The sequence below is a fragment of the Galeopterus variegatus genome, unplaced genomic scaffold, assembly GCF_000696425.1.
Source record: "Galeopterus variegatus unplaced genomic scaffold, G_variegatus-3.0.2 Scaffold4805, whole genome shotgun sequence".
Lineage (NCBI taxonomy): Eukaryota > Metazoa > Chordata > Mammalia > Dermoptera > Cynocephalidae > Galeopterus > Galeopterus variegatus.
This window is the reverse complement of record NW_007730916.1, coordinates 83536-110940: the sequence shown is the minus strand read 5'-3', so window position 1 is coordinate 110940 and position 27405 is coordinate 83536. Positions and strand designations below refer to the sequence as shown.

At 36.3% G+C, this 27405-nt stretch overlaps 1 protein-coding gene across 2 annotated transcripts in view; it reads left to right on the top strand.

Annotated features, from left to right (window-relative positions):
- The window catches only part of MPDZ (multiple PDZ domain protein), a 95748-nt gene that overhangs the window by 49028 nt on the left and 19315 nt on the right, over positions 1-27405 (top strand). The window contains exons 8-17 of one of the 2 annotated variants that reach the window (XM_008588411.1): positions 384-476; positions 6714-6891; positions 9331-9441; positions 13436-13534; positions 14250-14321; positions 16466-16628; positions 18807-19003; positions 20409-20500; positions 20721-20808; positions 23089-23169. In XM_008588411.1, coding sequence (XP_008586633.1) covers positions 384-476; positions 6714-6891; positions 9331-9441; positions 13436-13534; positions 14250-14321; positions 16466-16628; positions 18807-19003; positions 20409-20500; positions 20721-20808; positions 23089-23169 — 1174 coding nt within the window. The remainder of the gene's footprint in view (positions 1-383; positions 477-6713; positions 6892-9330; positions 9442-13435; positions 13535-14249; positions 14322-16465; positions 16629-18806; positions 19004-20408; positions 20501-20720; positions 20809-23088; positions 23170-27405) is intronic. The other variant, XM_008588410.1, reaches the window with a different exon arrangement.

Sequence of the window (27405 nt, the reverse complement as noted above, 5' to 3'; positions counted from 1 at the left end):
AGACATGGTAGGAATTTAAGAAATACTTGTTGAATAGTTTTTCTTTAAAATTCTGGTATTTATCCCCTTCTTCCTTTATTTATCCCATTTCTTTCCTTTATTCTCCCATGTTTCATCAGGAAAGAAAGACTAGACAAGACTCCGTGTTCAGCTGTATCTCCAGACTAAGTTATGGTACATTGATTATAATGTAAGGTTTTTATTTTGTTTGGTTAGGTTTTCCTTTCCTCCTCCTATAAAAATATTACCTGCTTATTGACCAGGTATGGGGAAAATATGAAGCAGTTTGCATTTTTAGCTAAACCAACAATAAAGTATATACAAGACAATCCTGCATGGTTTTACTGGATTTTGGAGTACTCATTGTGTAACTCTTTGATCAGAGATATTCCAGAACTACCAGAGCGAGAAGAAGGAGAGGGAGAAGAAAGGGAACTTCAAAATGCAGCATACAGCAATTGGAATCAGCCCCGACGGTAAGGACTATTTCTGTCTTCTGCCCACTCGGTGCCTATGGAATGGGAGGTGTAGTTTCAAGTGCCGGATTACAACTTGCTCCTTGTGACACTGAGTAAGTTGTTTAATATTCTTAACGCTCCATTTCTTCATGTGTTCAGTGGAGAAAATAATGTGTATCACACAGGGTTAAAATGAGCATATTATATATGCAAGGATCTGGCACATAGCAGAGACTAAATATTAACTGGAGAAAATTATGAGTAGGTGGTGGGAATGGATAACACTTTCTGTAGAGTTTGATCTTAGTTATACCACCAAATGTTCATTTAAATTTTATCTGGCATTTTTAGAAACTAGATATTCATCAAACATATATGTTCAAAGTGTGCATGTGTGAAAGTTAGGCAGCCTTGTTATCACAGGCTGAGGTTATCCTCAGCCATGATCTGTCTAGCACCAGCTTCACATGTGATAGAAAAGACGACTTTCCTAAATATACTCTGATGTATCACTGTGCGTCACTAAGGCATATTGACATGTTCATGCTAAGTAAAATCAACTTCAATTTAATAAGAATTTATTGAGTCCTGATTATGGACCCAGACCTGAAACCTATGTTGTGATTAATAGGGAAGTAAGTGTAAGACATCAATGCTGCTTTCAGGAAGTTATAATTTACTTTGCTGGGCAAGATGTAGAAAAATGTGAAACTAAGAACAGTATAAGGTGTTTTACATTAAGTTTAAAACGTAAGAAATCTTTGGATGCTGCCTCCAAACAGATCTAAAGGTAAACATCATGATGGTGCCTTGCTTTTAGTAAGCGTTAATATTTGTTCTATAGTGAATAAATAAAATGCTCAAGAGAAGAATTTCTCTTATTCAGAGATACAATTTGATGCTTTCTCTTCTTACAAATGAACTTGAGCCTGCAGCAATCACATTTAAATATTTTTTTAAATATAGAAAACATTATTTTATGTTGCTTTCAAAGAAACAGTAAGCATTTCCAGACATCTAAAATGAGTTTTTGATTTGAATTTCTTCAAAAGCCATCTAGCTTATTTTAAAAAATTCAAGGTCTCTCTGCAGCACTGCCCACATTAAGAACAGGATAAAAGCGCTAGATTTGTGGCAGAAAGGATAAGGTGTTAACTGTCTATTTATTTGTACATGGAGGCAGAAATAAATTAGATGAAGTTATTTTGTGGCAGGTGGTCATAGTGATAAACTTTTTTATTTTGTTGGAAGACAGTGATCACAAGAAAAAAAGATAGGTTGGTCAGTTTTAATAACATTATGAGAGGAAAAGTAGTTTTTAGAAGGCAATATGGAAAATAGCTGGAGTCATTAAGAGCGATGTTTGAATTGTAGCTTTGATGCTTTCTAAGACAAGTTTCTCAAACTGCTAGATTTCAGCTATTTTATCTGTAAAATGAGATTAATAATAGAACTTTTTGAGTTTGGGGAGGATTCAGTGTGTGATAATGCATATAAAATTCTTAGTATAATTCCTGGCACAGAGTGAGTGTTTAGCTAGTGGTTGGCTTTGTCTACAATGATATAATATTGAATACTAATAACTAAGCAAAGAGAAAGCATTGAACATGGGAATAATTATGACCTTTTCTTATAAGGAAGAAGAGCATAATTTCTGGACTGGAAGATTTTTATACTTTTAACCTTCACATTAGCCTAAGAGATATCTCTAAAGGGGGTAAACTACCTTACATAGAGAAAATGTGAGAAGCTTTCATAAATCCTACAGAAGGTACTCATTAGTGTACTCATTAATGTGTATAGAAGCAGTAAGCAACTTTTAGGGGAAAGTTCATACAATATGATGAAGAAGCTTACCAGAATAATCAGAGATTTTAGTAAATGAGGAGCAAGTGTTATGAATATGTTTCATAGCATTGGAAATGTGATGGGATGTTCTTTCATGAAGTTGACAAAAATTTACTTTGTGTGCAAGTAGAGAATACTTTTTAGCAAAGTGTAAATTTTAAGATTGTAAAATAGGCTGTATTACTCTTATTTTGCATGCGGTTTTTATTTACAGAATTAGTATCATACTGTATGTATCATTTTGTAGCTTGCTTAATTTTTCCCTTAATCTTATGTTTTGGGTATCTATCATGTTTTTTTTTTTTTTGTCTTTTGTCTTTTTTCCGTGTCCGGCAACGGATCGCAACCCTCAGTGTTGCCCCCGTACCGGGCCGGGGACCGGCAACGGGATCACAAGCCTCGGCGTTGCTCCCGCGCCTCGCTCAGCCAGTGAGCGGGAGCCGGTCTGCATATGGGATCCGAACCCTCGGACGGGAGCGCCTCCGCGCTTCCCAAGTGGCGCACTAGCGCAGTGCGCCACCAGGCCGGCCCCTATCATGTTTGATATCTAAAGACCTAATTCATTTAATTGAGTTGTGTTGCATTTCAATATGTGGATATACCACAGTTTATCAGTTCTCAGGTTGACATTTTGGGTAGTTAACAGTTATTTGCTATTATAACTCTTAGCAGTAAGCATCACTGTTTCTTTATACTTAAGTATGAGGATTTATCTAGGGTATGTATCCAGAGGTGAAATTGCTGGCCCATAGATTTATATGTATTTTATTACTTTATTAGAAGTTGTCAAATTGCTTTTTAAGGTGGCTATACCAATTTTTACTTCTGTTTCCAACGTATGAGAGTTCCATTTTCTCCACATCTTTGTTACCACATCATATGATCATTTTTTAAAAAGTTTTTTGTCATTCTGATGGGTGGAAAATTGTACTTTGTCTTAATAAACATGATGTAAGTGTAACAGGATTGATGGGGTAGAATATACATTTGCTCATTTGTCATATGGATTGAATTTTGTGTCTTGCTTCCATTACTGCAGTAATCATCCTCCTCCTCCTCCTCATCACAGTAATAAAAGATTTATTGATTGCTTATTATGTGCCAAAGCTTTTGTTTTGCACTTATATGTAATTTAATCCTCACATCAACTCTCTGATATAGAGTCTCTTATTGGCTCCTCATTTCACAGCTGAGGAAAGTAGGAGAAGGAAAGACTAAGTATATTGTCCAGTGTCACATAATTATTAAGTAGGAAAAGAGCAGGACTTGGACCCAGGGACTCAGTTCACAGCTCAAGCAGTCTGGCCTCATAGCTGTGTTCTGCCTTTGCCTTTCTGAATTTCATTTTCTAAAAAGCCTTGTATAAATCTCAAGAAAGGCTGACATTTTTTCTATAAAACTAACTCTGAAGTGAACATGTTCTGTAAGTTATTTCCTTTATAGATCCCCCTTCTCTTTCCTGAGGATATTTAGAATGCTGTGTTCAGTGAATAAGGAGTCTGGTTCCTCACCACTGTGGTCATTTTGGCAGCTCTCTCTTTGGTTATTTCCTCCTTTGTTTTAAGGGTTTATACTTCTAGGGAGTGTATTTGAAGGTCCTTGCTATTTGTGCCAAACCCTATGAGAGCAGGTGGTGTATTACCCAGAGGTTACTTAACCTCTCTGTGTCTCTTTGCTTCTTTGTAAAATGGGGCTAATAAGAGTATCTACTTTGTAGGGATGATGTGAGAATTAAATGAAAGTATATGTAACTCACTTAGGGAATCATGCTGAGCACATGATAAGTCCTTAATAAATGTTTGCTGCTACTTCTGTTTTTGTTGTTGTTGTGTTATTCAAGAAATCATAAGAACTACTTTTTAATTCAGATCAACCATAAAGAGTCCTAGGAGACATTTTCTTCTATTCTTTCTTTTATTATTATTATTTTTCCTTTTTAAGAGAAGAGTTCAGCAGTCCTGCCTATGTATTCTGGATTCTTATGTGTGTTCGTACAATGGCTAAACTTACTGACTTCTTTACTCTGCTTTAAGAAATATGGAAGGATGTTGATTCTTTTCTTTCACAGAACTGCTAGAGTGAGAGAAAATGATGAATTAGATTTTAACTAGTTTATTCACAGAGATTTTATAAGATCAAGGATCATGGTGAGATATTTTCAAACTAAACAGAAAGACGTTCTAGGACTGTAGATTTCAAGTTAAGAAAAAAGTACTGACCAAAGAAAGGATGTATCTCAGCATCTGTATCCATCTGACCCACTGGCCATCCTCTCCCTCTAGCTATGGTGCTCTTTAATCTTTCTCCTAGTGAGACCTCCTTCATTTAGTAGGAGTCCTTACTTCAATCTTGCCTCTCCTCTGGGAGAACATCTGGTGTCAGTGTTGAGGGCGTGTTTGACTATGCTGTCTTTTCCTACTTAATGTCCAATATTGTCTTCCTTTATGCAGCATGGAGTAGATCGCAGGTCTTGTTATCTCCTTAAAGCTCTGTTTGGTATGTTTTCTTCCAACATTCTGAGATGCTGACTCATCTTGACTAAACTCCATTGAAATTCACCTTATTCTTACATCCTTGCCTTTTAGAAGATATGTACTTTAAATCCATTCATAAGTCTTATACCTCTTTGCAATTATTATATATGAGTTCACTTGTTGATTTTGTGTGTATGGGAAGTACATTCAAAGCAGAGGACATAGGAAGTGCCATAAGGTCCAGGAGAATGCCAGATGAATTTAAGGAACATTTAGGAGATGATGTGGTACCTGGAGTGAAGAGAGGAAGGTGGAGAGCCATGGGAGATGAGTTTAGGGAAGGAGTGGCGGGATCAGATCATGTAGGATTTTGTCAGCCACTGCTCTTCATGCCCTGACTGTTAGTGACCAGGTCTGCCTCGGCAAGAAAGACTTTCTGCAGAGTAAGCTTCTGACATAGCATGTACAGGAATGTTCTTTTTCTTGATTTGGTTGCTAAGCTTAGAAGCTACCATCTATTCAGTGGTAGCTGAATTTCTTTATTACTTAATGTCTGTAATACTAAAGCTTCTGCCAAATGGTACTTTTACATTTCCTTAGCATGGAGTGCAAGTCCAGTATTTATTTGCAACAAATCAGCTTCAGAAATAATGTTAGCATTGATCAGACTCTACAAAACATGTAATTGGGAAAGTATTTAAAGTTATCTTGTTTTGCTACTAGTAAAACCTTAATAAATTGAGCAAATAGTATTTGCAAAAAATCAACATATATAACATTCCATTGCATTTAACATATTTATTGTTATTATTAATCATTTTAACCATTTTTTAAATATGTAGTTTTGTGGCATTAAGCACGTTCATCCATCCTGGCTATGCAACCATCACCAACATCCATATACAAAACTTTTTCCATCTTGCAAAACTGAAATTCTGTGCCATAACTACCTGTTCCTCTCTTCTCCCACCCACTAGCAACCACCATTCTACTTTGTGTCACTGTGAATTTGACTACTCTAAGTACCTTATATGAGTGGAATCATACAGCATTTCTCCTTTATTTTACTTAACTGGCTTATTTCACTTAGCATAATGTCCTCAAGGTTTATCCATGTCATAGCATGTTTCAGAATTTCATTCCTTTTTAAGGCTAAATAATATTATGTATATACCATTTTATATATCCATTTATTTGTTAATGGACACTTAGGTTGCTTTTATCTTTGGCTATTGTGAATAATGCTTCTTACAACATAGTTATACAAATATTTCTCAAGACCCTGCTTTGAATTCTTTTCAGTATAAACCCAGAGATTAAATTGCTAAATCATATGGTAATTCTATTTTTAATTTTTTGAGTAACCAACGTACTGTTTTCTATAGCAGCTGCATGATTTTACATTCCCACCAGCAGTGTACAAGGGTTCTAATTTTTTCGACATCCTCACCAATACTTGTTTTCTTTTTTGTTAGTAGCCATCCTCATGGTTGTGAGATGATATCTTATTGCACTTCTGATTTGCATGTCCCTAATGATTAGTGATGTTAAGCATATATTCATGCGCTAATGGGCCAGTTATATATCTTTCTTAGAGAAATGACTATTCAACTCTTGCACATTTTAAAATTTGCTTCTCTTTTTTTTTTTTTTTTTGAGTTTTAGGAGTTCTCTATATATTCTGGATATTAATCCCTTATTGGATATGTGAATAGCAAATATTTTCTCTTCTGTGGGTTGTCTTTTTATCCTATTTATAGTGTCCTTTGATGAACAAAAGTTTTTAGTTTTGATGAAGTCCATTTTGTCTCTTTTTTCTTTTGTTTTCTGTGCCTTTGGTGTCATATACAAGAAATCATTACCAAATCCAATATTATGAAGCTTTTCCCCTGTGTTTTCTTATAAGAGAGTAAATTTTTATTTATTTTCATAGGGTTGAACTTTGGAGAGAACCAAGCAAATCCTTGGGCATCAGCATTGTTGGTGGACGAGGGATGGGGAGTCGTCTAAGCAACGGTGAAGTGATGAGAGGCATTTTCATCAAACATGTTCTTGAAGATAGTCCAGCTGGCAAAAATGGAACCTTGAAACCTGGAGATAGAATAGTAGAGGTACCCTCCAGTGAGATTTCTGTGCCAAAATTCTTCACCTGTCTATCCTCTTTACCAAGGGAATTGTCATCTTTATACTGGTTACTCGACCTGACATTAGAGTAATATATGTTTGGGGTTAAAGCATTTCTTTCTTATTTGTATCTTTTCATTTATAATTTTCTCTTATGTACAAGGAATACATTGTATATCTTGATGTAAAGACTGATGTTTGGGGATATAACCAGCCATTTAAAAAACATTGGTCCCAAGTTAAAATAATTATGTTCTGTTTGAAAGAACAAGGCAAATTTATTGGGGAGAAAGTGAATTATTTAAAATTATGTATATACACACAGACACAAAATGTACACATCATACTTAAGTTTTCCAATGAGATTTTATTTCAAGAAATATTTTATCATGATCATTTCATTATAGATAAATGTTCTTGGGTGAGGTTATTTTTTCCCAATTGGGTCTTTCTTTGTAAGATATTTAATGCTAAGACCTTGACTACCTTCCCCTTCAGTCCAAGCCAAGATCTTCATTCTCCTTCTCAGTGCCCTGCGCACTCGCCACTGAAGGCTGTGTGTGTGTGTGTGTGTGTGTGTGCGTGCATGCACGCTCATGCGTGCATGTATGTGCACATGTATGTGTATTTTGTTATGTGCAAGAGAGAAGCCTGTGGTCAAATTTCACCTTAATTCAAAGTGAAGTTTAATATTTTAAATAGATTCTTCTCTCAAGAGTCACTCACTCATTTATTCAACAAATATTCCTGGAGCAGCTGTTGCATTCCAGGTGCTATAACAGGCTCTGGGCATCCCAGAGTAAACAAGGCACCATGCCTGCCTGCCAAGTGGGACAGACTTGACAAGTGATCAAGTCACTTCAGCATGGTGTGATAAATTATTTCATCAGAATAAGCAAAGATTGGGGCCGGCCCGGTGGCACACTGCTACAGTGTGCCGCTTGGGGCTCCCGCCGAGGGTTCGGATCCCACATACAGACTGGTTCCCGCTCACTGGCTGAGTGAGGTGCGGGCGCAGCACCGAGGTTTGCGATCCCATTGCCAGTCCCGGTCTGGTACGGGTGCGACACTGAGGGTTGTGATCCGTTGCCGGACACGGAAAAAGACAAAAGACAAAAAAAAAGTATTGAAAGAATTAAAGTATTTCTTTCACATTGAAAAGAGAAGGACGTTTTTGTGTTATAAAATACTGTATACAGTTTAGCAATGATTCGTTGAGTGCCTTATGTGCAGGGGCTTTTCCAGTAAATCAGAAAGCCATAGGCTTCCATAATCCTGTGGATTCTAAAATGTGCCTCTGCTAGCAGTTTCTGAAAATGTATGTAAACTAGGTGAGTAGAGACCTGCAAAGTATTCCATTCTGAGTATAGAGTTCTTTGGACTTGAAGAAAGATATTTAGCTCCTGTTGAATTTTCCCACTAATGGAATGTATTGTAGACATATAGAAGACATGTATACTGACTTTGTTCAAGTTAGAAGCCATTCTTAATATGCACTGAAAAAAAATATGTCATCCAAGTGTCAACCTTCAGGAGGTTTTCAACTAAATGTATAAAATTCTTTTAATCTTTTGATAATGATAATGTTCTCTGAAAATATCTAATAATTAATTTTCTTTTCCAGAGTTGTGTCCACTCTGAGTCTGCTATTTTGTTGTGTGTATCATGTCATGGTAATTGGAAATGATAAAATTATAGTAACATCCTGTAGTTTTCTGGCAGGATTAGCATTTGGCCTTTTAAACTATTTTCCTTCTTACTCATATAGCATATAAGCTGAGCTGATAATCACCCAGGCAAGCCATGGTCAATACAAAACTATAAAATAACTATTTTCAAGCTATTTATATAAGAATTACTAACAAATAAGCACAGTTTCTTGGCTTTCAGCTCCTATCATGTCTACTGCAAAGACTCTTTTGTGAAACTAATCTTATGATAATCTGATTTTTTCTGGATATCAGAATTTTGTTTTTAACTTCAAGCATCTCTGTACAGAGAGAAATATACAAGACATGATCACCCACCTGCTTCCTAAACCACTCTATTAGAAGAAAATTAGTACAGGGACTCATGATGAAGACAGTGCTGCTAGGTAGTACTCTTATATTATTTCTTTAATGATGCTGATTTATTAATTTAAAGGAACAACTGAGCAATGCAAGAAATGCAGAAGCAGAGCCTTTATTCTAATTGATTATAACTACAGTTGATTATTAGAGACAGAAATCTGTGTCCAAAACAAGGGACCACAAGTCTGCTGGACAGATAAGAAGTTCTGCAGCCTCACAAGTAGTCTCAATTATTTTTGATACAGAAACATATTTTCCAGGAGCCTAACAAAGGATCCTCAAAATTTCAGATCCACAAATTTTTCTTTTGTTTTATAGCTTCTTGAAATGTTAAGCTGAGGCCTTCCATTGCAGGTGGATGGAATGGACCTCAGAGATGCAAGCCATGAGCAAGCTGTGGAAGCCATTCGGAAAGCAGGCAACCCTGTAGTCTTTATGGTTCAGAGCATTATAAACAGACCAAGGGTAAGCAAACACAAAGGGCAAGGTAGGCATATGCAAACAGTGTTCAACTTGGAATCTAACATATCCAGGGCCAAGTTGTCTGCATGAGCAAAGATATCAATTCTTGAAATCTCAGAAGACTTGTTAAACGTTTGTTTTGCTTTTTTAAAAATTGAGTTATCTTGGAAATCTCTTCCACCATGTTCAACAAAGACTTGAAGTCTTTTGAAAACACTTAGAAGTAGAATGTATTGGTGGCCTTAGGTGTCTAGTGTTTATTATAGTCACATAATACACAAGTTGTTAAAAGAAATGTGGTGTAGTCATTCATTTTAATAGTCCATGATCTCTAATGGAGTCTCTTAGAAGCCAGAGTGATTACATTTTCTTGGAATTTATTCTGTAGGCAGAATCTCCTGCTTATGCAATCCCATAATCACCTGTAAATGATCTTTAATGTATTTGTGTATCCCACTGAAAATTAAATTTCTACAGGGTAGATTTTGTTTATTCACAAGTGGTTTCATAACTGCTGTTTCTCAGCCACAAGCACTGTACAGCCCTTCAACACAGTATAGCTCCTGGTGGACAGAAACCTGTTAACCCATTTTACAGTCAGTCATCACAGGTAAAATAGCTTTAAAAGTTATGTTAGAAAATGTAAGCAGATTTAATGAATGTTGTTGATAGAGAAGATGCAAAGTGAAGCTTTGTGTATTTGAATTGTCTTAAGGATGCTGAAGATAAAAACCATGCCAAGAGTTTAAAACTTTTTTCTATTCCTTATGACTCATTGAAAGAAAATGTAAGCAGATTTAATGAATGTTGTTGATAGAGAAGATGCAAAGTGAAGCTTTGTGCATTTGAATTGTCTTAAGGATGCTGAAGATAAAAACCATGCCAAGAGTTTAAAACTTTTTTCTATTCCTTATGACTCATTGAAAAAAATGTTTTTATATGTAGCAGTTATTAAATTTATTGGGGCCCATACCCCTTTGAAATTTCTTCACAAACATACGTATTTACCCAAAAGTTTGTACACTTTTTCAGGAGTTCCCTAGATGTCCAGAAGCTCTTCAAGACTGTACTTCTGGACCTAACAACCCCTGTCATATCGATTTTCTTTGAATTATCTGCTTACTAGTTTTTAGGGTTGATTGTTTTTAAAAGAAAAACATCAACATATGTTAGGCAAGTTAAAGGTACCATCTAAAACTTAAAATATGTAATTTTATTACCAAAATACATTAATTTTAACTTGTAAAATTAAGAATTTAAGTCATTAATGCTCAAATGATGGAAGGAAAGTAGCAAACAGCTCCATAGATGAGATCGGTAATAGTAATTTATCAATATTCTATACCATGGAATGAATATTAAGTGACAACATTATTCTTACTGGTCCTTCCTTTTGTTATTGAGACAGGTGTAACTCTGGTCTGGGTTCATTGAAAGGAGTGAATTTAGTAGTTCTTAATGTAAGCAGTTATCTTCACATCTGCAGTTTTTAATCATTCAGCTGTTTATTGTTAGGTAATAATTATCTATTCAGATAGAAAATCTGCCAAATGGTAGGGCTGCATCATGCTGCATTCTTTACAAATGCTATAGAGTTTGTTTAAATAACTACACATCTTTTTACATTTGTTTCTATGTGTTAAACAGACACAGAATGATAATGTTGGTAAATGGCTGTTTTTAAGTTAAGTTAAAGCTATTTTTATGTGTGTGTGTTTTATTCCTTTTTTTGTTTTATTTTTAATTTCCAACTTTTATATCATTTGGAACAATACTATAAAATGTTGAATAGTGAGACTCAATATTACTTTAAAAACTTAAACTACAAATATTTCTTTCAGTGTTAGTCACATTTTCTAATGAGTTAAGAAGATATTGTCTTATACACCTGGAAAATACTACTATTTTACTATCTAAAGTATAATGATGCCTGATTTTATAGCAATTATTCCAGGATACATCTTGCTTAGAATGACATGTTTAGTCAAGTTATACGCATTTTGCTTTGGGAAATTAGAATTAATTTTGCATTTAAAATGGATATACTTTGTTTCCAATGATTTACTTCCCTGAGGAAATAATCATGTCTCCAGTAATCTAAAGGGAAAAACATCACAAATAACATACTTAAGAATCTCTTAGTAGTAAATGTTTTATTTGTGGATGTTGGGTAAAGCTTCTAGGAAATCTTATATATAGGCTAAAGAGGCATCAGTCTCTCTCCCTTTCACTGTTAAGGAATCAGAACTTCCCTGAACTAGCCCTGATAATTCCGCTAGTATGAATTCATGAAATGTGGGCCCTTTTAATATGGGCCAGAGAATGTTTTTGTCATCTCTGTGCTTCCTAGTTAATAATGTTTCTGCTTTTATCAGCCCTTGAGACTATAAACAGAAGTTTCATCATTGATTTTTTAGTAAGTAATATAGTCTGTTTCTATAAATCTTTCCATAATAATAGAGCAATCTACCATTTCATCTGCTGTGCTCATGCTGTACTTTTACACTGTGCTACCAGGGCCAAATTCTAATCCTATAAAATCTGCAGATTTTAAAAAAAAAAAATTAAAACAAAAAACAAACAAAAAAACCCCACTAGAGCTCTCTTTAAATATTCCACTTCTTGACATTATGGTTTTATTTTCTTTTGTTCCACAGAATTATTACGGACACATGAACCTAAAAATATCATGGATTAGAGATGATCTCCATCTTCCATAGTATTGAATTATTTTGCCTAGGATAGGTTTTTCTTCTCTGCATAGTCATTTCTTCCACCTTAATAAATGGTCATATTCCTTGGCATTTGTGATCTGTTTTGTAATGCGGGAGTTGACATTTTTAACTGAAAACCAGGGAGAAAGTGGAGATGAGCAGAAATGTCATTGTGACCATTTCTTTTTCCTATCTTTCCTCTGTAGTAAAAACATTGCAAGAAGAGCAGATTGAAATGGCAGTGTGGCATAAGCTTTAGTACAGACGCTGAGGGTAGAGTCTTTCCATTGTTCCCCCTACAGGGGGGTGTCACATGACAACCTCTCCCTACACTTGATGCCTGCCACTGGTTTTTTTTTTTTTACAGGGAGAAGTAACACAAACATTTAATTGGAGCCAATATGAATTTTAAATGTCTGCAATTTCCCCTGAAAGATACAGTCAATAAAGGAAAATGATAGTGGGTATGAAAAGAAGAAGAAGAATTTATTGTGCTAAGGAAATTACTTTAAAAAAGAAAACAAATCTATGAAATGCTAAATTCTATCTGGCACTCATCCTCCCTTTAATATGTATATTCAACTCTAACAGTCCTCACTCAGGGCATATTACAGGCAAGCCACAAAACCTGTGAGAAACACTCTAAGGCAGGACTTCAGGTATCCAAAACCTCATAAATTCCCCAATAATGTGGGAAGTTTTATAGGAAATGTTATAAAAACATGAATCTCCATGCTCCTACCTCCACAAAAAGTGGGCAAAAATAGAGAACAACAGTGTACACTGGTTCATTTCTTCACAAATTGTTGATTACATTTTTTAAAATTAAAAAATACAATTGCTCTGAAGCAGCCTTAATATCTAGTCAAAGTATGAAAAGTTTCTTTTCTAGGAAAATAAAAGGAATAATGAAGATTACCAATGAACTAGCAGGCAAATGTTTAATTTGCATTCTGGAGCAGATAGACTATTTTTTTTTAAAAATTAGCTTTTAATGTAAATTTAAACACTTTCATGGTTTTAATTTTGAAACAAAATTTAGGGTCAGTTTGACAGACTAGTTTCCTATGTGGTTTGTGGACTGATTTAGACTCAATGTAGGTTCGGGTCATTAGAGGCAAATCTTTTATTCCAGAGCTTTTAAGATGTTTCTGTTAATCACAAGTTTCACAAAGATCTAGTTTCGTAGAGACAGGTCTTGATCAGTAAGTGCTTTGTTCTTAAAACTGAGTTGTGTTAAATACGTTTCTTTTGCGCTCAGCGCCTCTTATGTTTCCTTTTAGAAATCCCCTTTGCCTTCTTTGCCGCACAACCTTTACCCTAAGTACAACTTCAGCAGCACTAACCCATTTGCTGACTCTCTACAATTCAACGCTGACAAGGTTGGATAATGCCCATTGTCTTGCCATTGCCTTTTGCAAATGTTTTGTTCTTTGTTACTACTGTGCCTTTGTCCTAGTTCACTGTGTACTACCTGTGGGCAGGGGAAAAACCCAACAGCTGTGGAGTAGGCATGCAAATACTTTCTTAAGCACATTTTTTTGCCAGAGAATATTTACTTTTATAGCAGAAATTAAATGGCCCTTCTGAAGAGCGAGGGAGAATCATGAGTCCAGTGCCTTTACTGCATTTTGGTGTGATTTAAATTAACTGATATTTAAATTTTTTTGTTTTTGCCAATTATATGAACTGCTTTCACACAGTTTCTTTAAAACCTTGTATTGGTTTAAATCTTTTTGAACTTCTACAAGGTAGTCATAAAAGCTCTTCTATGAGTTAATCACTCTGCAAATAATTGTGGATGTGTACATGCAGGAGTCCGTTGAATATTCATAAAGCATGTTTATGTAAATGCCTGCATCAGGAAATGTAACTGTTTCAGTGCTCATAAATCTACACTTGGATATTCTCACATTCTGATGGAATTATAAAACCGAAATTGAAATAAAAATTTACAAGAACTTAATGAAAATGAAGAAAGCTGTCACCAGTTTCTTTCAGGAAACATTTTATGAATATTCATTGGATTTTCATGTTATTGTAATACAGATAACCAAAGATGCTGTATCTGAAGGAATATGTTTTCTGTTACTGTAGGAGTTACAGAGTTCAAGTAGAGTTATCTTCCGTTGTTCCCCAACTAACCCTTTTGCTCCCACACCATTTAAGGTTTGAAGTGTTAAGTTTTTGTAAGTGGGTGTGTTGCAGTGTGCTGTATGTGTATGTTGTACTTGATGTGTACATACATGCATGGAGTGATTTTAAGTGCACTTTGCATTTTTGCCAATGAGGGCTAAACAATCTTTGTTAGAGAGCTAGATTTTCATTAATAAATTTTAAGAAGTGTCAGTAACAAGTCAGTTACATGATCTTGGAGAGAATGAAGGTGTCAGAGGAACTAAAGTAGAGAACCTAATTGTCTCTTGAGTAAATACAGGCTTATATTAGTTTTGTGATTCACCAGTTAAATTAGGGCACCATTGTAGTTTACTCACTGTACGAAAATGTTGTGCCTGAGATTCCAAGTAGTTTTTCAGATAAATTGTATTTGTTTGTTCTTAAGAAAAATAAGAGCTCAGAAAAATTATGCAGCAAGATCTATAAATTTTTACCCATAGATTTGTTAAAATTATAGGAAGTTTAAATTAGATTTCGTTCCACTTTTTAAAAATCAAATGGACTTAATTCTTGCTAACATTTTTGTTGTTACAGAAAATAAAATTTTTTTAACCAGAAAAATTCTGAAGCACATATCTCCCTCCTTTACTTTGATTAATGAACCTTGGTTTGATCAAATGAAGTTGTTTTGTGTGTTTGTTCATTTTTATTTCTATGTTATTAATTTGCGATATTTGTGGCACAGCATTTGGGAGCTTAACCAGGTTTTCATTTTCACTAGTAACTCCTATCTGTTTGGCCCAAGATGTGTAAACAAGCATTTTAATACACAGATTCTGTTACCTGAAAATCTATTGCCCTAAGTCTTTATCAACCAATCCTCTCTGCTTTGCCAGAAAATTGAGCACTTTCTGAATCATCAAAGAAAGATTATATTCAGTGTCAAATAGTTTTAGTGTTAGATATATTTTGTGATATTCTGATTCTTGGCACCAATTAATAATTCCTAAATGGTTGTGCATGCCTATTATTTATTGTGTTCTTATAAGAAATAGGTGTTTTTTTAAAATTATCTTTTTTTAAAATATACACATATAAAATAGTTTATGTCAGAGGAATTTTTATGCAGAAAAAAGTAAAATAAAGAAGGGTAGAAAAAATACAAGTTGAAGGCATCAGAGACAACTTCATACCAAGGTTAGCTTTAGCTGGGTGCCCTGACCCTTGATTTAGGTACTCTCTTACTATGGAAATTAGAGGAGACAACATGGTATAATGGAAAGTGCACTGGATTAAGAATTAAGCAAAAAGAAGTCTAGTACCACTGTGTGATTTTGAACAAAATCTTTCACTTCTCGTGGCCTCAGGTTCAAAAGGTTTATTCATCTGCAAAATGAATACACTGAACTTGGTGACTTAAAACTCTTCAAACTCTAACATTCTGTTTGATAATTTATAATATAAGAATGTGATGATGCCAAATCATTTTTTTTAATAGGACCTATTGTCCCAAGTGTGCAAGTATGCCACATTTTGGCTTTGTACGAAATATGCCACTATGTTTTCTCATTTACTTTGTGAGCTACCTTGGCAAGGGTGTTGTCCCTTAACACCACACACTCAGATCTGGATATTTGTGCTCTGTGCTGAGAGGCTGGCTCCCATGGTAGATGAGGCTGCATGTGCAATGCTCGTTTCTATGGATTTGTTGGTGTGTCATTTGGAGAGAGGATTCAGGTAGCAATAAAGAATTTTTTATAGATAGTCTCACTAACAAGCTTAGAAAAGCAACTTTTTTGTTAATTTTCTCTTTTTTAGTTTCTTGGCAGACCTTTTTAGGCCCCCAAAATCTTGCCTAGCCCCTGCATATTTATTATAACTTTTGAATGAGATTTTTTTTTCCAAAGGAGAAGTTTGCACAATCTGCTATCTTAAGTCATTTAAGCCTTCAAATTGGATAATTCATGAGCTTAAAATAGCAAATAACAGTTTAATTAACTGTGCTCTGATACTATTTTAATATATTTAAACTTTACTTGAATCCTATCTGACATTTCATATATGTATGAGCTTTCCATTATTTGTTAGATATTTTAAAGCTCGTGTTTGTTTCTGACATTATACTCTTATTTCTTTTCCTTAAAGTTTTCTCCCTTAGACGGCACATACCCACTGCATTCTTCTTGTTCCCACAGGCACTCAGTCAGACAGAGTCGGAGCCAGAGCAGGCGCCATTGTGTGACATGCCTCCACCCCCTCCTTCGGCATTTGTGGAAATGAGCAGTGATCATGCACAGTCATCTGCAAGCAAAATCTCAGAAGATGTGAACAAAGAGGATGAGTTTGGTTACAGCTGGAGTAAGTTGTCTTTTTGTGATGCATTTAATTATAAGAGGTATTAAAATAGCTTTGAGTTTCTCAAGGCTTATCCCCTGGATGAATACATTTCAGCTTTAGTAATGCATACTGCAGTTCTGTGTGGAAAAAAAAAGTTTGTTTTGCTTGAATGCAACATACGTTCCTGAGCCATGAAATCTCGTTCTTCCTTTCCTTTAAATGTGCATTCCTGTTAAAGCCCACTTTGCCTTTGCATGAAAATTGTCAAGGACAGGGCACTCTCTCAGAAGCTAGTACTGCCATCAGCCACCCTGTGGTGTTCAACAAGTCCTTTCTAGGCTCAGATTCCTCATTGTAAAATCTTTTTGTTGGCATTACATCTTGAACTTCTGGTATTCTCTGTACTAGTATGGTAACATAATATAATTGTTGAGATTAAAACTTTGGGCAAATGTCAAGGGTTCAGATCCCCTTACCAGCCATCTGCCCAAAAAATCAAACAAAAAAACTTTGGACATTTGGTAAGTTGTGTAACCGCCTCTAAGTTTTAGCCCAGTGGTGCTCTCTCTTTTTAAAATGCATTTCTTCCCTGAGGTTGCAAACATTAAACTAGATTATAGGGCCGACCCTGTGGTGCACTAGGGAGAGTGCAGCACTGGGAGCGCAGCGACGCTCCCGCCGCGGGTTCGGATCCTATATAGGACTGGCCAGTGTGCTCACTGGCTGAGCACGGCACGGGCGACACACCAAGCCAAGGGTTGCGATCCCCTTACCGGTCACGAAAAAGACAAAAAAAAGAAAAAATTAGATTATGTCTGATGAGTGCTAAGCACAATGCTTGGTGCACAGGCAACACTCAAAGGTAGCTGCTGTTAGGATCAATGGGGCATCTCCGTTTTCTAAGGAAATAAGCCATTTTACAGGGAAATAGTAAAAAATTAGCCAAAAATTATAAATGTGTCATTGTTTTAAAAGTTTCTAAAAATCAAATTATTTTCCTTGAGATAGCTATAGTACCTGCTTTTCAGAAATACAGAGTACAAAAGTTGTGCTGATAGATTCCAGTAGGAGTCAGGAGATGGCAGTTTATGAAATGGTTCCAGTTAAGAATCAATGTAGATTCTTGTTAGTATAGTGCTGAGTAAAGAAAAAAATCGAATCAATACAGAATGCATGACGTTAGCCATATAGTAACATTTTTGAGGAGATCATTTGTAAAATTTTCAGTTTTATCAGTCTGTTATCAGTGATATTAGAATATATTGCTAGTACAAAGTGGCCAGAATGTACTCTGAGGAAAATGTGGACCAAAAGGTTTCAATTTTCTATTATCAAGCCTCTCCACAACTTAATGGCTTAAAACAACCATTTATTATTAATCTGTCAAGGTGTGGTGTGGACTGAGCTCAGCTGGGCTGAACTTTAGACATGGCTTATCTGCACGGCTGGCAGTTGGTGCTGGCCGGTGGTTGGTGGCTCATCTGGGGCTGTGGGCTGGAACACCTCCTTGTGGCCTCGCAGATTAAAGAGGGTGGACAATAAACTCTACCTCCTGAAGATGTGGCATAGGAGATATGAATGGTCTCATCTAATTAGGACATGTGCCCCAAAGCTGGGACAGCTACATCAGTTTGTCCTGTCCTGATGGCTCTGTGCGATAAGAAAGCCCATTCCCTTCATTCTGGATATATTTACCAAGCAGTTGCTCAACAAGATGTGGTAAGCAATGTAGAAAAGCTCCCTCTGGTCAGTGAGCACAAATATTCTAGATGCCTTAGTTCTGTTCTCTGCAAATGATAAAGTAGGTTTCTGGTTCAATTATAGTCTTTCAAGAGTTTGTAAATGTGAATCATTTGTCTGGGGCCTGATCACCCCAAAGTGAACTGATTAATTAGACACTATGCTCTCTGCTAAGAAATTCCTCAAAGTTTGGATACTCCAGAAAACCAGTTCTGATGCTCAGGGGGCTAGTCTATTTAGCGTTTAACTGCCAAAGATTACATTTTGGTACAAATATGAGGGTACATCAAAAACATGGTGCAAAAATAGAATTAAAAGATAATATGAATCCTTCCATGAACTTTTTGAAGACCCTTTGAAATGCCCCTTTAAGATAAAACTAAATAGCCTTCCATAGTAAAGCATTTGACTGTGAGTAACCTTTAAATATGTATGATTTTTTTTTGTTGTTGTATATAGAAAATATCAGAGAGCGTTATGGAACCCTAGTAGGTGAACTGCACATGATCGAACTAGAGAAAGGTCGTAGCGGTTTGGGTCTAAGTCTTGCTGGGAACAAAGACCGATCCAGGATGAGTGTCTTTATAGTGGGGATTGATCCACATGGAGCAGCAGGCAAGGATGGCCGATTACAGATTGCAGATGAGCTTCTAGAGGTAAGTTCCTGTGGGAAACTAAACTTACTCTCGCTGTATTGGTGCAATGGAATGAGTTTGCAGAAAATCACCCAGACCTCATAGGGTGACTGAGAAAACTATCACTTGCCTAATAAAATAGATGCATTGCAGCAAATTTGGCTGTAAACCAAATCTCTACTAAGTAGAGTCTGTGTTCCCATTAACTTCCATTAAAAGGTCATGGTTAGGTAACACCAGAAACAATTTTTGCCCCAAGACAGTAATAAAGATCACACTTCAAAAACATTTTTTTTTTTTTGGTGTGTTGTATTTTATTAGGGGTTTTTGAAAGCCAAATGACCAATCATTCCAGAGTAATGAGGCTGACCCACTGGACATTCTGGAGTTTGAATTTCTAATGGGAGAAGTGATGGGGGTGAAGAGGGGTAGGGTCAAGGTTAAGGCTAAATAACACAAACATTAACTCAGCCTGCCAAACAAAATAAATTTGTGGACCATACTTTATAGAGTTTAGAATTTTATTTGCTTGTGTTGTTTGTCCTCCCGTAGGCTGGAATCCACGTGTCCTCATACTGCCTTTGTATTCTTCTCTAGTTTTGTTGTTGGCTGGGAAGGCTCAGTCAGCACTGGCTAAATGACTAGATGCCTGAGCTGGCAGGTTCCATTAGGCACCGTGTTGCTGAAACACAGTCTGCTGCCTAAACTTTAAATCTACTGAGCCCTCCTTTCCCCGGTGGCCTATTCCCAATGCTTGAGTTTTGAGACTAATTGGGAAATATGACAGTAGGGAACTTCCCAGGATGGTCTTTGCAGGTCACAAGTGTTTGCACAGAGCCCTTGCTTTGTACAAAGCATGCTGGAAGCCGGGTGCCTGCCAGGATGTTTGCTGGGTACTCTCCTGCAGTTAGTCTAAGTGGTCTTTACCAGCAGTTCATGGATATAAGGTGTTGTATACATCATTTTATTTTAATGCTGGCTTTAAACATGAGCTTTTCTTTATTCACCATCAAAATTCAGGTTCATGTTCTAGGGAGGAAACTACATGTAACATTTTAAAGGAAGGGAAAATGTGCTTTTCATTAGTTATATGGAATGATAAAATTTTTTTTTTTAATTTTTTAAATTTTTTTAATTTTTTCTTTTTTTGTCTTTTTCCGTGTCCGGCAACGGATCGCATCCCTCAGTGTTGCACCCGTACCGGACCGGGACCGGCAACGGGATCTCAACCCTCGGTGTTGCTCCCGCACCTTGCTCAGCCAGTGAGCGGGAACCGGTCTGTATGTGGGATCCGAACCCTCGGCGGGAGCGCCACCGTGCTCCCAAGCAGCGCACTGTAGCAGTGCGCCACCGGGCCGGCCCAGGAATGATAAAAATTTATGAAATTAAAATTTCAGGCTCAACTAATGATATTTATTTCACACAGATCAATGGTCAGATTTTATATGGAAGAAGTCATCAGAATGCCTCATCAATCATTAAATGTGCCCCTTCTAAAGTGAAAATAATTTTTATCAGGTGAGCATTTTTTGTGTGTAATGCTTTATCAAATGCTTTTTGTTAGCATTTCAACTCTGACTTCTTTTGAATGAAAATAAAACATTTGTAAATATGTGAGTGTTGTAGTTCCAGGTCTTTGGGATTAGAGATTTTTCTCTAGTAATCTTTCTGACTTTTCAAGTAAGACAATGAAAATAATATCATTATGATATGATAGGCTGATGTTTTTTTCTTTCAGAAACAAAGAAGCAGTGAGTCAGATGGCTGTATGTCCTGGAAATACAGAACCTTTGCCTTCTACCTCAGAGAATCTTCAAAATAAGGAGGTATACATGACCTGTGCTTGTTTCCCTGAGAAGATTTGATGGATGTACCATTTATTAGTTCAGTTAACAAGTATAGAACACTTGCAGGGACATCAATATAGATAAGTTACAGCCTTCTCTCTGAAGGAGTGTCTAGTACAAAAGACACTCATGTAAGAACACCACTTGCATGAAGACTACCAGTAGAGCCTGCATAGGGCATAGTGAGGATCGAAAAGGGGTTGTCAGTTCTGCCTCTGGAAAGAGAACAGTAAGACTTTATAAAAGAGGTCACACATGAAGTGTATGTTGGGAGATTTGGGGGTTGCAGAACCATTGCCAGCAGAGGGTGTGGAATGAGGAATGGCATGTAGGCTCTGGCTGGTGCCTGGAATTGAACATTGCAGAGCATTGCTAAACAGTGCGGGGCAGAGACTGGGGAAATGGTCACTGAGAGAGGAGATAGGGTCAGATCATGGGGAACGTTCAAACAGGCTAATAACATATACCAACTTTGTCTTTGAGGGAGTGTGGAGCTCGAAGAATGAGAATTGTACTTTTAGAAATTTCTCTGGAAATTGTGTAGAGAAAAATCAGAGGTTGCAGGGGAGAGAAGTTAAGTAAGAGGGAGTAGGAAGATCAGGAGAGGGACAATAAGGGCCTGAACTAAGACAAGAAAAGAGGGAATGGTCATGTCAGATGTTTAGGTCCCAAAGTGATGGAACTTCATACCCAACTAAATGTACTCATTGAGGAAAAGTTAATGGTTGAGAATATATTTATTCAACAAATATTTCTTGAGTAATCTGCCTTGTACCAGGTAATGTAGTTTGGGCTGGGAATATACTGGTGAATAAAACAGGATGTACAAGTCTTCCCAATGTCTGACTTCATGATGTGATGAATGGCCCTCTTTCATGGGTTGAGAATATATTTATTCAACAAATATTTCTTGAGTAATCTGCCTTGTACCAGGTAATGTTGTTTGGGCTGGGAATATACTGGTGAATAAAACAGGATGTACAAGTCTTCCCAATGTCTGACTTCATGATGTGATGAATGGCCCTCTTTCATCAAAATAGAAAATATAGGAAAGAGGAGCAGATATTTGCAAAAATAGAATACGTTCTATTTGAGGCAGCTTAAGAATGAAGTGCCTGCTGGAAAGCCTTGTAGAAGTGTACATTGGGACATTTGGTCTAGAGTTTAGAGATAAATTCCCCTAGATGCAGATTTGGCATTTGTGAGCGATGGGAGCTGAGGTGCTTTGCCTGCAGAGAACATGTAGAGAGAAGAAGAGGGCCAGGATCATGTTAATATCAACGATAAGGAGGAAGGCTAAGAGAGAGGACAGAGAGGACAAAGAGGAACCAGGAGGGCACGTTGCACAGCAATGGAGGATGGCGCGTTTCAAGAAGAAGGGCATATTCCACAGCCTTAAATGCTACAAAGAGGCCCAGTAAGAAGTGATTAAAGAGAGTCCCTTGGATTTTGCAGTTAGGGAATTATTAGTGATTCTTGAGAAAGCAAATGATGCATAAGAAATTAAGGAGAGAGAGGACAGTGGCTAGAGAATCACAAAGAATTAATGTTTTTTTGTGGTAGTTTTGATTTGGAAAAGCTTTGGATACATCTATAAGATGGATAAAGGAGGTAGTAGAGAGTGAAAAGCTTAAAATTAAAGGAGCCGTGGTGACTATCAGGTGGGGGAAGGTGTAGGAATAGAAATACTCTTCCCTAAGTGAACATATGAACATAGGGCTTATTAATACATAAGGAAATATACAAATCATTGTTCTCATTCTGACTGCTCCTAATGTTGAACTGAGTCAGGTGGTGCTTAAGATGGCTAGGTTATAAAGGAGAAAATTGTATTTTCATATTAATTGTACTGAATATGTCCCCTAAGAAAATGGAGTATTTTAATAATTTTGAGATAAAACATTTAATAGTTTCTAAATTCAGTTGCTAAGTAACTAACAGTAGAGAATAACACACGGTGTCTGTCTCTGCTGTGCTCTGTATGTCTGTGAGCAGCACTGTTTGTTAGCTGGGTGGTTATTAGCTTTCATTATACGGTAAATCTAAGCAGTCTTCAGAGCACTTGGTTTCTCTGTCTGCTAAAATAATTGCTGTCTCAAGTCTTTTGAAGGTAATATAATGTTCATAAATGCCATAAAATGTTAAAATAGTGATAATGAATCACAGTATATGAAATAAATTTGATTAAACGGCCCTTATATTTAGAAAAAAATACCTAACACCCGGTTGCCTTTTTTGCCATTTCTTTCCCTCTATCAGGCAGAACCAAATGTTACTATTTCTGATGCAGCTGTGGACCTCAGTTCATTTAAAAATGTGCAACATCTGGAGCTTCCCAAGGTAAATCTGTTTTGAATTGGAATAAAATGTGGGTACCTTCACACCAGTGTTCCAATTCACTGGTTCTCAAAAATGTGGCCTCAAGACTAGCAGCATTAGCATTACCTGGGATCTTGTTAGAAATGCAGATGCTTGGGCCCACGCAGACCTACTTGTTGAATGAGAAACTCTAGGGGTGTGTCCAGAAGTTTGTTGTTTTAATAAGCATTCCTGGTGATTCCACTATATACCACAGTTGCTAGCTAATTGATGTTTTAGCAGGGGCCCAGCTTTTCCTGCCTTTATGTTCATTCCAAGGTGTGAAATTTAGTCATCTCTCCTTTGATTCATTTACCAAGATACTGCTATGGAGGAAATAAAAATAAAGAAATAGAAATTATAGTCTTTGTTCTTCATAAAACGAAAGCTCAAATAACTAGAAGTTCCACTAATAGGCAAAAATGAGATATTTGCTTTGAAAAGATCCAAATTTTAGGTTCAAACAACCCCTTTTAAAAGGTGGTTTGCTGAACAGAAACCTATAAATGCTTTCAGGTACTGCAGGGTCATGCTAGGAAGCAGGTGAACATTGAATGAACAAAGAGTATAAGCAGAAAGCTCAAGGAAGTGCTCAAGGAGAAGAAGAGGGGAGCAGAGGGGTACAGCCACCCATAGTTACAGGAAACTGTACAAAAATAGATTGTTCTATTCTTCTAATATGTGCATAAGAGAAGTCCTTACTATGGGCTATTTTTTTTTTTGTAGGTAGAGGGAAAAAGAACAAGGTCATTACAGCCTTTTGCCTTTTCTTTCAAGAAGTCCATGTACTTTAATTTGAGAATGCCTCATTTGATTGACATTTGAGAGAGATAATATCTTGCTCTTTCCCTTCCTGATTTCAGGGCTTATTTTTTTTTTTCTAATAAATCCTGAAGTCAGAGTTTATAGTATTCAACAGTGCAATCATTTCCTTATAATTTGTTAAGTATGAAACATTTAAACGTATGTCGAATTTATAATGAATGATATTTTTTCAATCTTAGTTTATGCTTACCTTTAGAAAATTCTAATATAAGATAATTTTCACATATATCCTTTCATAGCATTGATTCTAATTTATTCACTTAAGGCTTAGTACGTCCTAGGACATAATGAGTAGTCAGGAAATGTTGCTGGAATGAACTTGTTCAATGAATAAGGAGCAGAATATTGCATGTAGTGGTTGAGAGCACAGGTTTCAAGTGAGACCACCTGGGTCAGAGCCCTAGATTTGCCACTTACTGGCTGTGAGACTGTGACCTTGGCATATTTCCTAATCTGTACATAATTCTAACTCTCCAAAATGGGGATAATAATAGTACTTACCTCGTAGAGTTGTAGTGAGAATTAAATATGTATTGTGAGTATTAGGTCTCATGGCCAGCATCAGCATAGTCATGGTAATCAATGTTGCCGAGCCTAACAATGAGAATTAAATATACATATTTGTAATGTCTAGTACCTGGTCCACATATATAAGTATTGCTTGTTATTATTATTGTTGTTATAATTATTAGGAAAGAATAAGCTGGCACGGAGTTGTCTACTGCTTCTTGTCACTAGTTTTCTCTGATGTTTTACTTCCTGCACTGAGCTACCTGATTAAAGTATTTGATAGGTGTTCACATTATCTTAATTTCCTACTCAGAACCTTTCAAGGACTCAATTGTCAAACAGATAAATTCAAGTTCCTTGGCCTGGCATTTAGAAATGGGGGTAAACAGAAGCCTGTTCTGTCTGTCAAAAGCTTTTTCACGTCCTGATTTGGTCCTCATTTTCTTCTGTAAATGGGGCTGCCTGTATCAGAGGTTTATTGTTGGAACTGGGTAAGTTAATGAGCAAGTTTCCTTCATTCTACAGTATAAAAGCTGGCTCTGCCTTTAAACTCCTGCTGATTTGCTCAGAGGATGTCTATTATGAGCACTTCCTTTCTGAATTAGATTCTATGGAGGAATCTAAGACCTTACAGAACCTCCATGTATTGCCCACAGAAAGCTTCCATTTATATGTAGATTTCAAACAAACCTAATGCTCAGGTAACTGTAATGTATTTATTGATGAAAACCAAAGTGAGTAAGATGAATATGCAAGAATCTATAAAAGTCAGCTAGATAGAAGAGTTGATTAACCTTGATTTTAATGATTTTAAGTGTGGGCTTTGGAGTCACTTAACTTCTTCAGGCTATCAGCAAAACATTTAACTTCTCTGGCCCTCACTGTCTTTATCTGTAGGTGAGGATAATAATACCTTCATATTAGAGATACTATTGTAAGGATTAAAGAAAAGAATTTACATTAAGTACTTACTAAAGTGCAAGTTATTATAATTATTTTCATTAACATTTTTAACCGTGAGGTTTTGAGTGCCCCATAGACTGTCCTTGAAAATATCCCTCGATGAGGCCATTGCTAAAAATGATGTTAAATGACACATCACACAAAGCCTGTATACTCTTAACCCCATTATTAGATGGCTCTGGGAATAAAACTCAATTAAGCAAAGAAGGGAGAATTAGGGCTCTTAACCCCATTATTAGATGGCTCTGGGAATAAAACTCAATTAAGCAAAGAAGGGAGAATTAACTAGCCTTCTGACACTCATGCCTCATCTGAAATCCTTTGTCATTTATACTATCCTGCATTTTAAAATTATGATTATTTGAAAAAAATAATTTAATGTCACATTTGTTCATTACGTCATTTACTTCTCGGCAGCTCTGTGAGATTGCTGTTATTTCCCCCACTTTTAACTGTTCTCATAACTCCAAGTGGTAGAACTAGAACTTCAGCTCTGGTCTTCTACCTCCAAGTCCCATCTCCATTCCCTGTTTCAACTTGCAGTTGGGCCCATCTACCTTTCTAAAATTCCTGTGTGTTTGTTACAGCAATCCTCTTCTTCAGTCAAACTGATTTGAATCAGAAGCCCATGGGGAGTGTTCTGAGAATTCACCCCTCCTTGCCTGTGCTTATATCACTTGGATTGTCTCTCTGCTTTCTTTTAGCTTATGTAAATCCTACTTATACTCAAGACCCAGCTTACATCTTACGTCCGTTTATTTTGAAATATTTTTTTAATATTCTGGTCTATATAATGCTTAGTATGAATATCTCCGTTTATTTGTCACTTAACCATGTATGGCCCAAGAGCGCACCTCTTGTGGTAAACTTGCGTGTGGGTATCTTTTTCTATACATCTAAAATGCACACATGCTGAGAGAGGAAATTCTTACACTTTCTTCCCCATTATCTTATGTAGTGTGGTGTACGTAGTTATTACTGAGTGTTTGAAAGGGAAGAATGAGTGAATGCTTACGTGCAGTCGATGCCCAAGGGAGAAGATGTTGAAATCAGGAAAGTCAGGAAGAGAGAATAATTTGCGTCCTCTCAAAATGGGATCTCTAGTAACAGATCATTCCTAGTTCTGTTTTAGCTCCGTAGCAACTTTCTTGACAAGTCCATTGTCTTTTTTCTTTTTAATCTTTTTATTTCTAAAAAATGGGAAAATAGAAATAAAAACAAAAAGTTCTAATAGATGTAATCTAAACCTTCAATGGCTGACTGAAATGCTAATTCAATTTATCAGAAAACATTTTTGATTAAAGATTTATTTTTAGCAGTTTGCTCCAGAAAAGTACCTATACATCAAAGCAGGTAACCACCTTCTATGATTGTCAGAGATGTTTCATATCCATACACTCTTATATGGTGAAAGCCTTCCAATATAATTGAGAGTTTTTCTTCTTCTGTATTTTAGAAAACTTTCCATCTTCAAAATAGTTCTCTTTATAATAGTTTGTTTAGCTTAATCCCACTTTTAATTCTTGTTTATTCTTTTCTAACTGCTTAATTATACAATTCTTCATCTATAAATGAATTTCTTTAATTTGTTTTACATTCCCTGTATGTTAGTATTTTAACAACTAGCTCAGAACAGTGTTTCTCAGATCTTTTCCTGCTGAGGACTGTATATACTCTGGTTGAAGTGAAGTGGAAAGTTGAGCAGTTAGATAAGAAATTGCACACTCACACCCTGTTATCCTTCCCTATAGGTCATCCTGCCTTTTTGATACCAATAAATTGTCTGCATGTGTATGTATACTTATTTATTTTCATAGTATTCTAAGTGGGGTTGGGGCATATTATACACGCAGAGGTCTAGCTTATTTTTCCTTTTAGGGCCTTTCCTATTGCAAATAACAACAAAAACACCGAAAAACT